Genomic DNA, 12,837 nt, shown 5'->3' with positions numbered 1-12,837 from the left:
ATTGAGGTGTCGCAGAGAGGTGTTTTCATTTTCTGTCCTTTACAGAAGAAGGAGCAAATTCCAGAACCACAGCAAAACCACGAAGGGGTTGTCGAGAATCCAGGAAGCACCAGACCGAACGGATCTGGCCAAGAAAGGGGCCCCCAAAAGAAGCATAGAGCGCAGAGAATCGCCCGTTCCAGAAAATTAGCTGTTTCAATTGTAAAGAAGGTCAAAAGCTTGTTAGACAGAGGTTATAGTGTGAACACAAAGTAATGAAGAGTAATGGGAAGAGTAGCTTTAGTAATGGTTTGTATGATTTGTATGTTGTGTCAATTGCCCAAACACAGTGGTAAGGCCGGATATGGTCTACCCGTTAAAGGGGGCAAAGGGACAATGAAGAGCACTGTAAGTTGTGTGCTTAGAAACCAGGAGTAATTTTTAAAGAGGAAACGGGTTAACTCTATAGAGACTGTTTCCACAGATTGACCAAAGTAATCTAGGACCTTTTACTAGGAAAAGCTAATTATATCTGTTTGGATTTGAGCAGTGAGGAAAGTCAGAAGTGGGTTTAAACTGTGATTCTGGGTAAAAAGGGGGTGTAGGAAGTAAGGTAGGACAGCTCACAGCCCGGCGTAGACGCGAGGTGCTGTGTTAGAGCTTGACTTATTTGTTAGATTTATTTGTTGTGGATACAAGTAATTACGCCACAATAATAAGGGAACATTGAAAATACACAACCCATTGAGGGGATGGATGACATATATGGTTGGGCAACTGAAAGGTTTCATTTTGTTTAGCAGGATTTCTTTTGTTATACTTTAGCTATTATTCTCACATGCAAATAAACTTAATGGGATAAATCAGGAATTATGCCGTCTTTCTTAGGAAAGATGAAAGGGGGGGGGGGGGGGGGGACTGTTACGAAATAAATATATATTCTTAGTGCTTATTTTCTATTTATATTGTTTTATAGGGGCCAGTGTAGGAAAACGCCACTTTGAGTTATAAAGTGTGTAAAAGGTCACAGAGTACTGACAGGAAACTCTGCACACTTTGTGCAGAGAACAGGAAGCGGTGCAGACAGAAAAGTGAAACTAGGCAGAGTGCACTGCAGAGTTGTTTTGATTGAAACTATGTGTGACGTATGACTGATTATGTTATGCTCGTTTTGGCTTGTGATGCTTCAGACCTGTGGATGCTTGCTAGCGTCTGCAGCTCTCCTTTTCTGGGAATGTAGAATAAAGATGATTTTGTGAGCTTTGACCACACTGAGTCGGTGAAAGAATTTAAAAGAAGCGGATTTGATAACAGTAAAAACTGATTCAGCTCAAATATTCAGACAAATATTTACTTTCAAATGAGAAAACTGTTGTTGGGTCTAAACTCAGACCCCGCTGTATCCAGGATTTATTCCCGTGAAAGAAAAACAAGACAACAGCGATCGATCGTTTACTTGCAAGAGAGGCCTCGTCTGTGTCTAACAATGACCCTGACGATGGCCTCCTCCTGCTGCCTTTTATTGAGAAACAGTTCACACAAAACACATCACAGCAAAGCAACGCCCACATGGTTCTAAGACAAGGCATTGTATGTATATGTGTGAACTTCTGTATAATAATAATGGATTGGATTTATACAGCGCTTTTCAAGGCACCCAAAGCGCTTTACAATGCCACTATTCATTCACTCTCACATTCACACACTGGTGGAGGCAGCTACAGTTGTAGCCACAGCTGCCCTGGGGCAGACTGACAGAAGCGAGGCTGCCATATTGCGCCATCTGGCCAACACCAGCAGGCGGTAGGGTAAAGTGTCTTGCCCAAGGACACAACGACCAGGACAGAGAGCCCAGGAATCAAACCGGCGACCTTCCAGTTACAGATGCGCTTCCCAACCCCCAGCGCCACGGTCGCCCCAAGTAAGTAGGTAATTAAGAATGTGTGTGTGTGTGTGTGTGACCTCCTGCTGACCAAAGGGTCGTAAACGCAGGAAGCAACATCACAAGAAACAGATCTTCCAGATAGGATGTATCTGCAATAAAAGACTACAGCCCCCCCCCCCCCCCCCCCCAGAACCTCGAGAGGCTGGGGAGGGGGACATTCCTTTCATCACAGTGTTAAAACAATGTAGAGATGGTAAGCATAAAAATGACAACATTTAACAATTCACTCTAACAACTGTGCATGCATGTTTATGTGTGTATTTATAAATGTACACATAAAAATAATTTTCATCATAGTAAAAATGTGACACAGAGCAAAGATCTTACTTTTTCAGTGGGGCCTTCTCCTCTCCAACACCCACAGTAACCTCATTTATTATCTGATTCAAATAAATCAAAAAGCATGTGATTAAATAAGAACTGAAGAAGAAAAAACATGACATATCAGGCTGTCCCTCCCAACAAGGTCCGCGTCAGGTGTTGAGGAACCAGGGCACCCTGACGACAAGTGGGCTACTGGAACAAGAAGGCATCGGTGGGCAAGAGATGAAAACAGGGCGTTGTTGGAATGCTACTATGCAAGTAACCCTGGCGGAAGGGGTTACATGAATAGGATGAGGGACCTATGGATTCTTCGATACCCAACATCCACAATGACGGCGAAACAACTAGTAGCTCAGTGTTCCAACATTCGGAAGAAGGGACTGCTCTCACAGCTAGAGATTGACGAGGTACAACATAAATGCTACGGCAAGGAGGAGTCAGGACACCAGGTCAGGGGGGAGATATCATCACCCCCACCCGAGATTAGGTACATAGCCCCAAGTGCGATAGGAGAAGGATCGTTGAGTGCAAGAGGAACTGACCTGAAAAATAGGATCATGGCCAAGCTTGAAACCTGGACCCCCCATAGCCGGTTACCAAGATTAAGTGAAGTACCCTCAGAAGGTCTGCTAGATGATGTTAATGCAGCACTACAGACAATACCTACAACCACGATTACCGACACTAACAAGCTGATCTACAATACGGCAGCAGTGATCAGTGAGATGCTTGGCTACAAGTTGAACAGCCACAAGGGGCAGTACCCTCCATGGAGAAGGAGGCTAGAGGGCAAGATCAAAGTAGCACGGAGGGAGGTTAGCCAACTATCGGAGTTGCAGAAAGGTGCGGCAAAGAAGGTGCATAAGAAATACAGCAAGCTGTCCATACCTGAGGCCTTGGAAACTGCCAAGCAAAGACTCACAGCCTTGGCCAGCCGTTTGAGGAGGTACACCAGAGAGATAGAAGGCAGGAGAATAAACCAGCTGTTCTCCACAGAACCAGCAAAGGTGTACTCTCAGTGGCAAGGGAACAATAAGAGAACAGCACCACCAAAGCTGGAGACGGAGCAATACTGGAAGAGCATACGGGTGAAGGACGCAACCCATAACGGCAATGCTCAGTGGCTAGTGGATCTGAGGGCAGACCACAGCGACCTCCCTGAACAGGGTCCAGTAACCATCACAGTGGCAGATATCCAAGAAAGGGTCTCCAGTATGAAGAGTTGGACAGCACCAGGGCCCGACATGGTTCACGCCTACTGGCTGAAGAAGCTGACTGCACTCCACGAGCGTCTGGCAGCACAAATGAACCAGCTGCTAGTTAACGAGAGACACCCGGAATGGCTAACTGAAGGCCGGACGGTCCTGATCCCCAAGGACCCCAAGAAGGGACCGGTCCCCTCCAACTACCGACCAATAACCTGCCTCAGTACTACATGGAAGCTCCTGTCAGGCATCATATCGGCTAAGATGAACAGGCACATGGGTCAATACATGAGCGGGGCACAGAAAGGGATGGGCAAGAATACCAGAGGCGCAAAACACCAGCTACTGGTAGACAGAACAGTCAGCCGAGACTGCAAGACCAGACTGACCAACCTGTGCACTGCCTGGATTGATTACAAGAAGGCCTATGACTCAATGCCCCACAGCTGGATACTGGAATGCTTTGAATTGTACAAGATCAACAGGACCCTAAGAGCCTTCATCAGGAACTCAATGGGGATGTGGCGGACAACACTAGAGGCCAACTCCAAGCCCATAGCACAAGTCACCATCAAGTGCGGATCTACCAAGGAGATGCTCTGTCCCCACTGCTGTTCTGCATAGGCCTGAACCCCCTCAGTGAGATCATTAACAAGACTGGCTACGGATACCGACTACGGAACGGAGCAGTTGTCAGCCACCTCCTGTACATGGATGACATCAAGCTGTATGCCAAGAGTGAACGAGACATCGATTCACTGATCCACACTACCAGGCTATACAGCAATGACATTGGAATGTCGTTCGGACTGGAGAAGTGTAGTCGAATGGTAACAAAGAGAGGGAAGGTAGTCAGAACTGAGGGGATTAAACTACCAGAAGGCAACATTGCAGACATAGAGGACAGTTACAAGTACCTGGGGATCCCACAGGCGAATGGGAACCATGAAGAGGCCGCTAGAAAAGCTGCAACCACCAAGTACCTGCAGAGGGTCAGGCAAGTCCTGAGGAATCAGCTGAATGGTAAGAACAAGATCCGGGCCATCAACACCTACGCCTTGCCCGTGATCAGGTACCCTGCTGGGGTAATAGGCTGGGCAAAGGAGGAGATAGAAGCCACTGACATAAAGACAAGAAAGCTCCTTACCATGCATGGAGGGTTTCACCCCAAGTCCAGCACCCTGAGGCTGTACGCTAAGCGGAAGGAAGGGGGCCGGGGACTGGTGAGTGTCAGCACCACAGTCCAGGATGAGACAACGAACATCCAAGAATACATTGGGAAGATGGCCCCAACTGACCAAGTGCTCAGTGAATACCTCAGGCAGCAGAAACCCAAGAAAGAGGAGGGAGACGAGGAACCATCATGGAAGGACAGGCCCCTGCACGGTATGTACCACCGGCAGATAGAGGAGGTGGCTGATATCCAGAAATCCTACCAGTGGCTGGATAAAGCTGGACTGAAAGACAGCACAGAGGCACTAATCATGGCAGCACAAGAACAAGCTATGAGTACAAGATCCATAGAGGCTGGGGTCTATCACACCAGGCAAGACCCCAGGTGCAGGCTGTGTAAAGATGCTCCAGAGACAATCTAGCACATAACAGCAGGGTGCAAGATGCTAGCAGGCAAGGCATACATGGAACGCCATAACCAAGTGGCCGGCATAGTGTACAGGAACATCTGTGCCGAGTATAACCTGGAAGTCCCGAGGTCAAAATGGGAGATGCCCCCAAGGGTGGTGGAGAATGACCGAGCTAAGATCCTGTGGGACTTCCAGATACAGACGGACAAAATGGTGGTGGCTAACCAACCGGACATAGTGGTGGTAGACAAACAGAAGAAGACGGCCGTAGTGATCGATGTAGCGGTTCCAAATGACAGCAATATCAGGAAGAAGGAACATGAGAAGCTGGAGAAATACCAAGGGCTCAGAGAAGAGCTCGAGAGGATGTGGAGGGTGAAGGTAACGGTGGTCCCCGTGGTAATCGGAGCACTAGGTGCGGTGACTCCTAGGCTAGGTGAGTGGCTCAAGCAGATCCCGGGAACAACATCGGAGATCTCTGTCCAGAAGAGCGCAGTCCTGGGAACAGCTAAGCCCATTTTAGCCATCCAAGATTAAATGACACATTCTTTAATTACAGAGTTAGGGATTGTTACGTGGAACTCAAAAGAAATGTTGAACCCATCTTGTGTCCTGTGTCTTCTGAAGCTGTCTGTACTTTTACCTCCAAAGTTCATCAGCAAACAGTTTGCAGGCCTGTAATTATCAGGCTGTACCTAAGCGCTTGAATTCAACCTAAAAGCTGTGCTGTCATATAGAACAGCGCTCCCCAACCCCTGGGCCTTGGACCAGTACCAGTCCTGTCATTTGGTACCGGGCCGCAAAAGTTGAGGCTCAGGTGTGAAATGTATGGTTTTCTGGGTTTTTATCGGTTTTCAGCGTTATTTTGTTATTGTTTTTATCGTTAACTGGGTCCTGGGTCTTTTCACGTGTGTTATGAATAAATCTTCTTTTTTTCGGTACCGGTACTAGTTTTATTTTGTTGTATTTATCCACGACACCTTAAAGGCCGGTCCTTGAAAATATTGTCGGGCATAAACCGGCCTGTGGCGCAAAAAAGGTTGGAGACCGCTGATATAGAACCAAGTACCCTCCGCGGAAATTATAGCTAATGTCACAATTGGATCTGATGAGACAGCTATGATTTCTGGACTCGAAGTAAATAATCCTGAATGAATTTATACAACATCAGTTTGTTTGTTTTGCTTTCATAACAAATAGTTTGAGCCATATACAAATACAGAAGTGACAAATGGAAACATATTTACAATCCAAAGTAGCGGTTTTCAGTAGCACAGTCTTTTATTTACAGTCTGCTTCTCCTGGTGGTAAACTTCTATCACATGTTTGGATTAAAACTTGGGCCTACATAGCTGCTGGTTCCAGCTTAAGCAATATTTTAAAAATACTAAATTCTTCATTGATTTGAGCTGTGGGGTTTGCTATACACTGGCAGAAAATTGTAGAGTAAATGGTGAAAACAAAGAAACCAAATCACAAGATCCTTGAATTCCATCTTTTTCATTAACAGAAACTCCAACAAATTTGTGGCCAACTGTTGATGTTTAGGATATGAAAAGTCCAGTCCAGCAGGTGGCGGTAATGCGCCTTAAAGCTTTAACCGCCAAACAAATCCAAAAGCCGAAGAAGAAGCCGAGTTCCCGCTTTATGGCGTTTTTCTCTCAGTTTATTGTCAAGACTGATTTAAAGGTAAGCACCGAGTCTAGTTAATGTAGAGATTAGCTCCTGAATGAGTCTTTCTGTTCTCTGTTCTCAGGTTTTGTAAACCAGTTGAAAAAAAATCTGACTAAATTGACTCAAGCTGCTTTAAACTAATTCACAGAAAGATATCAGAAAAAGGTTATGAAACACAGAGAAGAAAATAATTTTATTAGAAGAAAGCTTTTAAATGAGCTCACTGTAATCAGAGTTTATGTTATTTTATTAGTCTGTTACTAAGCGCTACTTAGCATCTCTGTGGCACCTGCACAGTTTATGAACGTGCTATCCAAGCTAGCTAGCTAGCGCCACCCTTCATCCATCACTTCAGGCTCCAAAAGACCCAACATGATGGCGGTAAAAGTGCTATAATGGAATCCATTTATGAGAAATGTAAAAATAAATGTATTCCAGGCTAAAACACAGCTGCCTTTGTCTTATCAGAGCAAAGTTGTTTGGCCCACAGGGCATGTGACTGTAAAAACTGGCCTCACTCTGAGAGGCCTGTTATTAAAATCATTTCAAAGATGATTTGATAAATTCTGATCAGTATTCAGTAAATGAGCCTGATTAACTGTTAGCAAAATAATAATGATAGGCCAGAGATACCAGAGATGCATTTTTAAAACAAATACAACCTCGAACCCTAAGAGGGGATCTGTGTTCTAATTTTATCACATTTAAATGTACTGCAGATCTTTTAAAGCTCCAAACAAAACTGAAATGGAGGAACAAAGATATATAGAATAGAATAGTCTTTTATTGTCTTTGTACATTTCCAGCTAAATTGTGGGGGCTCCACACCAACTGTGCATGGAAAACAATATAAATAGTAAGACAGTAAGAATAAATAACATATAAGAGGAGTATATACAAAGAGGAGGAAGGCACACATTAGAGAACAGGTTGCAGAATTCTTGAAAGTAGTGCAATGGACTTGATACAAGTAGAGAATCGGAGTGTGACTGAGTGATGAGGGTTACTCAGATCATGGCTCAGATTTCTACACCCACTCAGATAGGATAATCTTCCACGGCACACCTGATCAGTTCTCACGGCACACGTATGTGTACTCGTTTATGCAGCTCCATCGATTGTTCTGTTTTCGTTCTTGGCCAGGGCCTTTTTTAAAGAGGAATTGCTCTCCTGGTACTGGTGTGCCATACTGCTGAATTTGGTATCAGTGCTCAAACCTTTTGTCTTTGTTTAAAACAAGTTGCCCACCCAGGGAAGCTAAAATTTGTTGTTTGTACTCTCAGATGAACATATGAGACACTTTGAGTCTTCAGTGCAGTGTGGAGCCTAACAAAGTTCTGTTTTGTGTCCCAGCTGATCAGCAGGAGGAGAAGAGTCTGACAGAGCAGCAGAGGAACATTTCAGCTACTTGGACTCAGCTCAGCCACTGCAGAGAAAACAATGAGTTCGACAAAGAAGGTGACAGATACTAGTGTTAAGAAATACTCCATTAAAAGCTAAAGTACTGATATATGTTTTATGCTAAACTAACTGAACCCTGTGCTGTATTAATGTAATGTAAAAAAGATGTATACAATGCATACATCTTAGACGGTGACGTGTGCCTCTAAACATCAAAACGAGCAGGGAAGAGGTTAAAGTGGGATTCAGCAGGATTCAACCCTAAAATCAGCTGTAGTGGCTCAGTGTGGGGAAAAGAATCACAGCTCACAATAATTTCTATTGAAAGCTCCAGTAGATTTTTTTAATGTACAGGCTGTGATCAGCTGACCTGTTGGTCTCTGTGAATTCATCCAGATGTCAGCAGATGTTTCATGAGTTGTCCTGGCTGATTTCCATTCTCTGCACTGACAGTACACTGTCTTTATATTAGACACTAAACTGTTGGTATGTGGGTGGAGCTCAGTGAATGAATGTCAGCATCATGAGCTTAAGTTCAAGTTAATCTCTGCTACACTTGATGTAACCTAACTCTGACATGAGCACCACAGTCTCTGTGCACCAGTCACACACTGTTCATTACTTTAAATCCATCACAGTACAGTAAACTTACCTGCTTATCCTGCACTAACCTGCAGAGGATTTTACTGCAGTCTTTAAATCACATTGTGAGACAAACTGCACACAAACAGTTTGTGTGTTTGCTGATGTTTGTTGGGCTGATAGAATCGCTGCATTTGAAATTACCTGCCACATAAAAAATATTACTCCATTTATTCTCGCTTGTCTTCTGTATTGCTAGCTAGATGTTGAAATAACGCGACCGCGACTTATTAGCACCTGCAGGTAGGGCTGTTCGATGTAACGATATATATCGGATGATGATATAAAAACGTCTATCGTTTCATTTTACACTATCGTTTGTTTCGTGGTGTCACAAAATAAACTGTTTACAGTAATATTTGTTCATGGTTTTGATGGTCACTGTAGTGGCTATATTAAGTTCTTAAAGTTCTCTCTTTCTCTTATATTTAATATAACCACACTACGGACGGACAAGCGCCTGTTTTTATGCATTGTCGTTAGCAACAACGACGGTAAAACCATCGCGTGTCCGCTTGTTTATGTTCCACATAAACCTTTCACAATAAAGCTCAAGATCTTGTTGAGACTTTTCAAAATAAACTGAATCACGTGAAAGATGCAGAATGTTTACGGATGAGAAGTAAAAAAGACGCCAGGTGCTAAAAAAATCAACCTTAGACTCAAACGTTAGAACAGGCTTCTCCCCGCAGCACGCCGTGTAATAAATACTCACAAAGAAAACGGCGTCCGTTACAACTTATGTCTAAAAATGTATCGTTTCATGTATCGGTTAAAACACTCGACTCCAGCTACACGACGCGCAGCTGGAAACACTTCACCAAGTCAAGCTGCCCGAGATTCACAGAATTTACAGAAAAGGTTACATTTTTGTGATTTATATCGTTATCGGGACGATAGATGTCTTATATCGGGAGATGAGATTTTGGTCATATCGCACAGCCCTACCTGCAGTCGTTCAGATTCTGTGCCAAAAAACACAAACGCTGGCCCATTTTAACCCCTGACTATGGCACACAGTTTTGCCTCTTTAATCTTTTATCGTTAGTACATGATCGGGATTGGATTTCATATGTTATTGTTTAGGCTCAAATCGATTAGATCTTTGATGCCCGCAGTGATGAAATAACTCCCCTCAAATGAATTAAACCAAAAGTAACAGCCTGTTTTGAAAATATAAGGAGTAGAAAATACTGATTTTTTTTATATGTAGCGAGTAAAAGTAAAAAAAAAAACTCAGACTCTGACATCATCCTTCACTGAGTCAAGCTAGTAACTGTTACATTTGATTTATTATTACTGAATAAATTAGACAATTATAGAAATATATAATAGGAAACAGCAACAGGAAATATAAAAAAGTGCAGACCTGGTAAACATTTATTACTATTCTGAGTGTTAGCATTAATATTTGTGCACAAGTAGGAGAGATGGGCATGATTTTAGCTTGTTTGAACAATGATTAATTATCTTTAACACCAGGTTGGATGTAATGTGTTACTACTACCAGTAGGTGGGGATAAGAGACCTTTAAGGTGTTTGGTGCCACACTCCCCCTTCAGGTTTAAAACTAGTGTTAATGGAGGGAGTTTGAAGCCTCAGTTTGTTTAATGACTGCATTTCACTCACTGCCTCTGTTTGTATCTCTGTCACTGCAGGACCAACATGGAGCGAGAAGTCAGCGCTCTCAGGAGGCCGACAAACCTCACAGAAGAAAGAGAGAGAAAAAAAACACCTGTGACGAGTGTGGGAAGGGTTTTACTGGGAAGTCTAAACTAAAACAACATCAGTTAATCCACACTGGAGAGAGACCGTTCAGCTGTGACTTGTGTGGAAAGTCGTTTTCCTGGAAGACTGCCCTAAAAACACACCAAGTTGTCCACAGTGGAGTTAAAGCTTACAGCTGTGATCAGTGCGGCAGAGCTTTTACTCGAAGTAGCAGCTTACAGAGGCATCTAGTTACCCATTCTGGAAATAAGGCATACAGCTGTGACATCTGTGGAAAAACCTTCAGCCGGCTATGGAGCCGAAATACACACCTACGCATTCACTCCGGAGAAGATGTGTACTGGTGTGATCAGTGTGGCAAATACTTTACAATAGACGCACAGTTACAACGCCACATGTTTACCCACACTGAGGAGAGACCTTATCAATGTGACCTGTGTGAGAAGACTTTTAAAACTCCACAGCACCTGAGACGACACCAGCAGATCCACACCAGAAAGAGACTCTACAAGTGCAGTTACTGTGAGGTATATATTTTTGTTTTTATCTTGTAAGTTCAGTCTGACGGTTTGGAACAAGTCTGCTCATTAAATTGTGTTAGCATGTTAGCACTTCTACTGCACCCAAGAGTAGCTCTGAGCCATTATTCAGATTTTCATTTCATTTAAGTGTAAGTCAGATGTTACTGTAATAAGAAGTATTACTGTAGTATTATTGTGGTAGTATTGTAGTTATTGTAGCCCAGTACACTGAGTGTGTTAATCGAAGCAGTAAAATTGGACGTCTGCAGAGATGCTCTTTATTTCAGGCGACGTTCAGGATACAAATGTTGAAGGACTAACTTACACTGTCTTTGTGTCTTTGTTTAGAAGCAGAGCGACACAGATGGATCCACTTCTCAACCCTGTCATCACTGTGGTGGTGGGAAAGACTTTCGTTGTGACATCTGTGGAAAAACTTTCAGTGAGCAAGCTGGCCTAAAAATACATCAACGTAGACACACTGGAGACAAACTGAAATACTGCAAAGAATGTGGGAGAAGCTTCCCCACATCAGGTGACTTAAAACGACATGAACTGATTCACAGTGGGGTCAAAAAGCACCTCTGTGATCAGTGTGGGTCATCCTTCAACACGGCAAGTAACCTTAAAACACACAAACGAGTCCACACAGGAGAGAAACCATACAAGTGCAGACACTGTGAGAAAAGCTTCTCATGTTCAGGTAGTCGTAGCAAGCATGAACGTGCACACATGGAAGGAAACTACAGCTGTGAGCAGTGTGACAAGAGCTTCAGTAATCTCAGTTCATACTCTGCACACAAACGATTCCACGTTACTAATAAACTGTTTCACTGTTACCAATGTGCCAAAACATTCACTTCATTATCTGCTCTGTGCAAACATCAGCGCGATCACGCAGCGCTGAAATCGTTCCCATCACAGGACGACAGCGAATCTGAAGAGAGAGAAACATCCTCTTCTGGCGTCAGAGTCCAACTTAAAACCCTGGAGATCAGGCTCCACAGAGATGGGCTCTCCTTAACGTTCTAATGAGGCAATGAATCAAAATGTTCCTGTAGTTCCATGTTAATCTTTATAAATTGTTCTTCTGCAGTGTTTGTGTTCAGTGGTTACCTTTTTTTTCAGTGGTTGGATGAAAAATCAGTTTCCTGTTCTTTCTGTTTTTATTGAATGTATTTTATTAAATAAAGTTCTTAAATAAAGTTAAAAAACTGTTAAATAAAGAATTGTTTGAACGACAAAGATTTTGAGCCATGATGTCATTTCCTGTATTTCAGAGTAAAGACTGAAGTGACAAATGGAAACATGTTTACAGTCATGGAATAAACACTGATGGGTCATTTGTAGGAAGAACTATTGCTGACCTGACAGACTCGACCTTGTTCACAAAGAAAGAAAGGAACTGATGACATGTGTCAGCAGAGGCTTTCAGGGTTGTTTAGAGTAGAGCTGATAGTCTTAAAGAACACGGGGATTATGACAATTTAACACAATGATCTGAGAAAAACATCTGTTTCTCTCATTTTCACTGTATTCTGATCTAATTTCCAACATTCTTTTAATATTTCAAAAGAAACCTGCAAATTGTCTTTCTCCCACTTCCACTCTGCTCTCCTACACTGACGCCTGACTGCTCGGGTGGATTCATTTAACCAGGGCTGTGGAACACGTTTTGGGCGCCTGGTTTTTAATGGGTTCACAGTGTTCAGGGTCTGAGTACAGGTTTCCTGGAACTGCAAAAGCAGCTCATCTGGGGTGGGCCCAATAAGTAATCTCAGGGTCGGTAAAGATTTTCTTTATAAAAGTGGAGGAGAAGAGAGCAGCGGCGGAGT

General features: G+C 43.3%; 1 protein-coding gene across 1 annotated transcript; it reads left to right on the top strand.

Annotated features, from left to right (window-relative positions):
* The first annotated feature begins 8,060 nt into the window (after window positions 1–8,060).
* Window positions 8,061–12,034, top strand: LOC146649074 (uncharacterized). The gene is made up of 3 exons (XM_085387556.1): window positions 8,061–8,168; window positions 10,412–11,008; window positions 11,351–12,034. The coding sequence occupies exons 1-3, from the start codon at window positions 8,151–8,153 to the stop codon at window positions 12,032–12,034; spliced, it is 1,299 nt and encodes a 432-aa protein (XP_085243682.1). The 5' UTR covers window positions 8,061–8,150.
* Window positions 12,035–12,837: the final 803 nt, after the last annotated feature.

Source organism: Rhamphochromis longiceps, linkage group LG17 (genome assembly GCF_057381845.1).
Source record: "Rhamphochromis longiceps isolate RC_006_pf linkage group LG17, R_longiceps_female_GT1.1, whole genome shotgun sequence".
In the NCBI taxonomy this organism is placed as follows: Eukaryota; Metazoa; Chordata; class Actinopteri; order Cichliformes; family Cichlidae; genus Rhamphochromis; species Rhamphochromis longiceps.
This window is presented reverse-complemented; position numbering and strand designations above follow the sequence as displayed.

Bases quoted from the DNA above. Each gene is read 5' to 3' on its own strand.
- LOC146649074 (XM_085387556.1), top strand. The intron at 11,009-11,350 runs GTATATATTTTT...GTCTTTGTTTAG, and splicing joins ACAAGTGCAGTTACTGTGAG to AAGCAGAGCGACACAGATGG.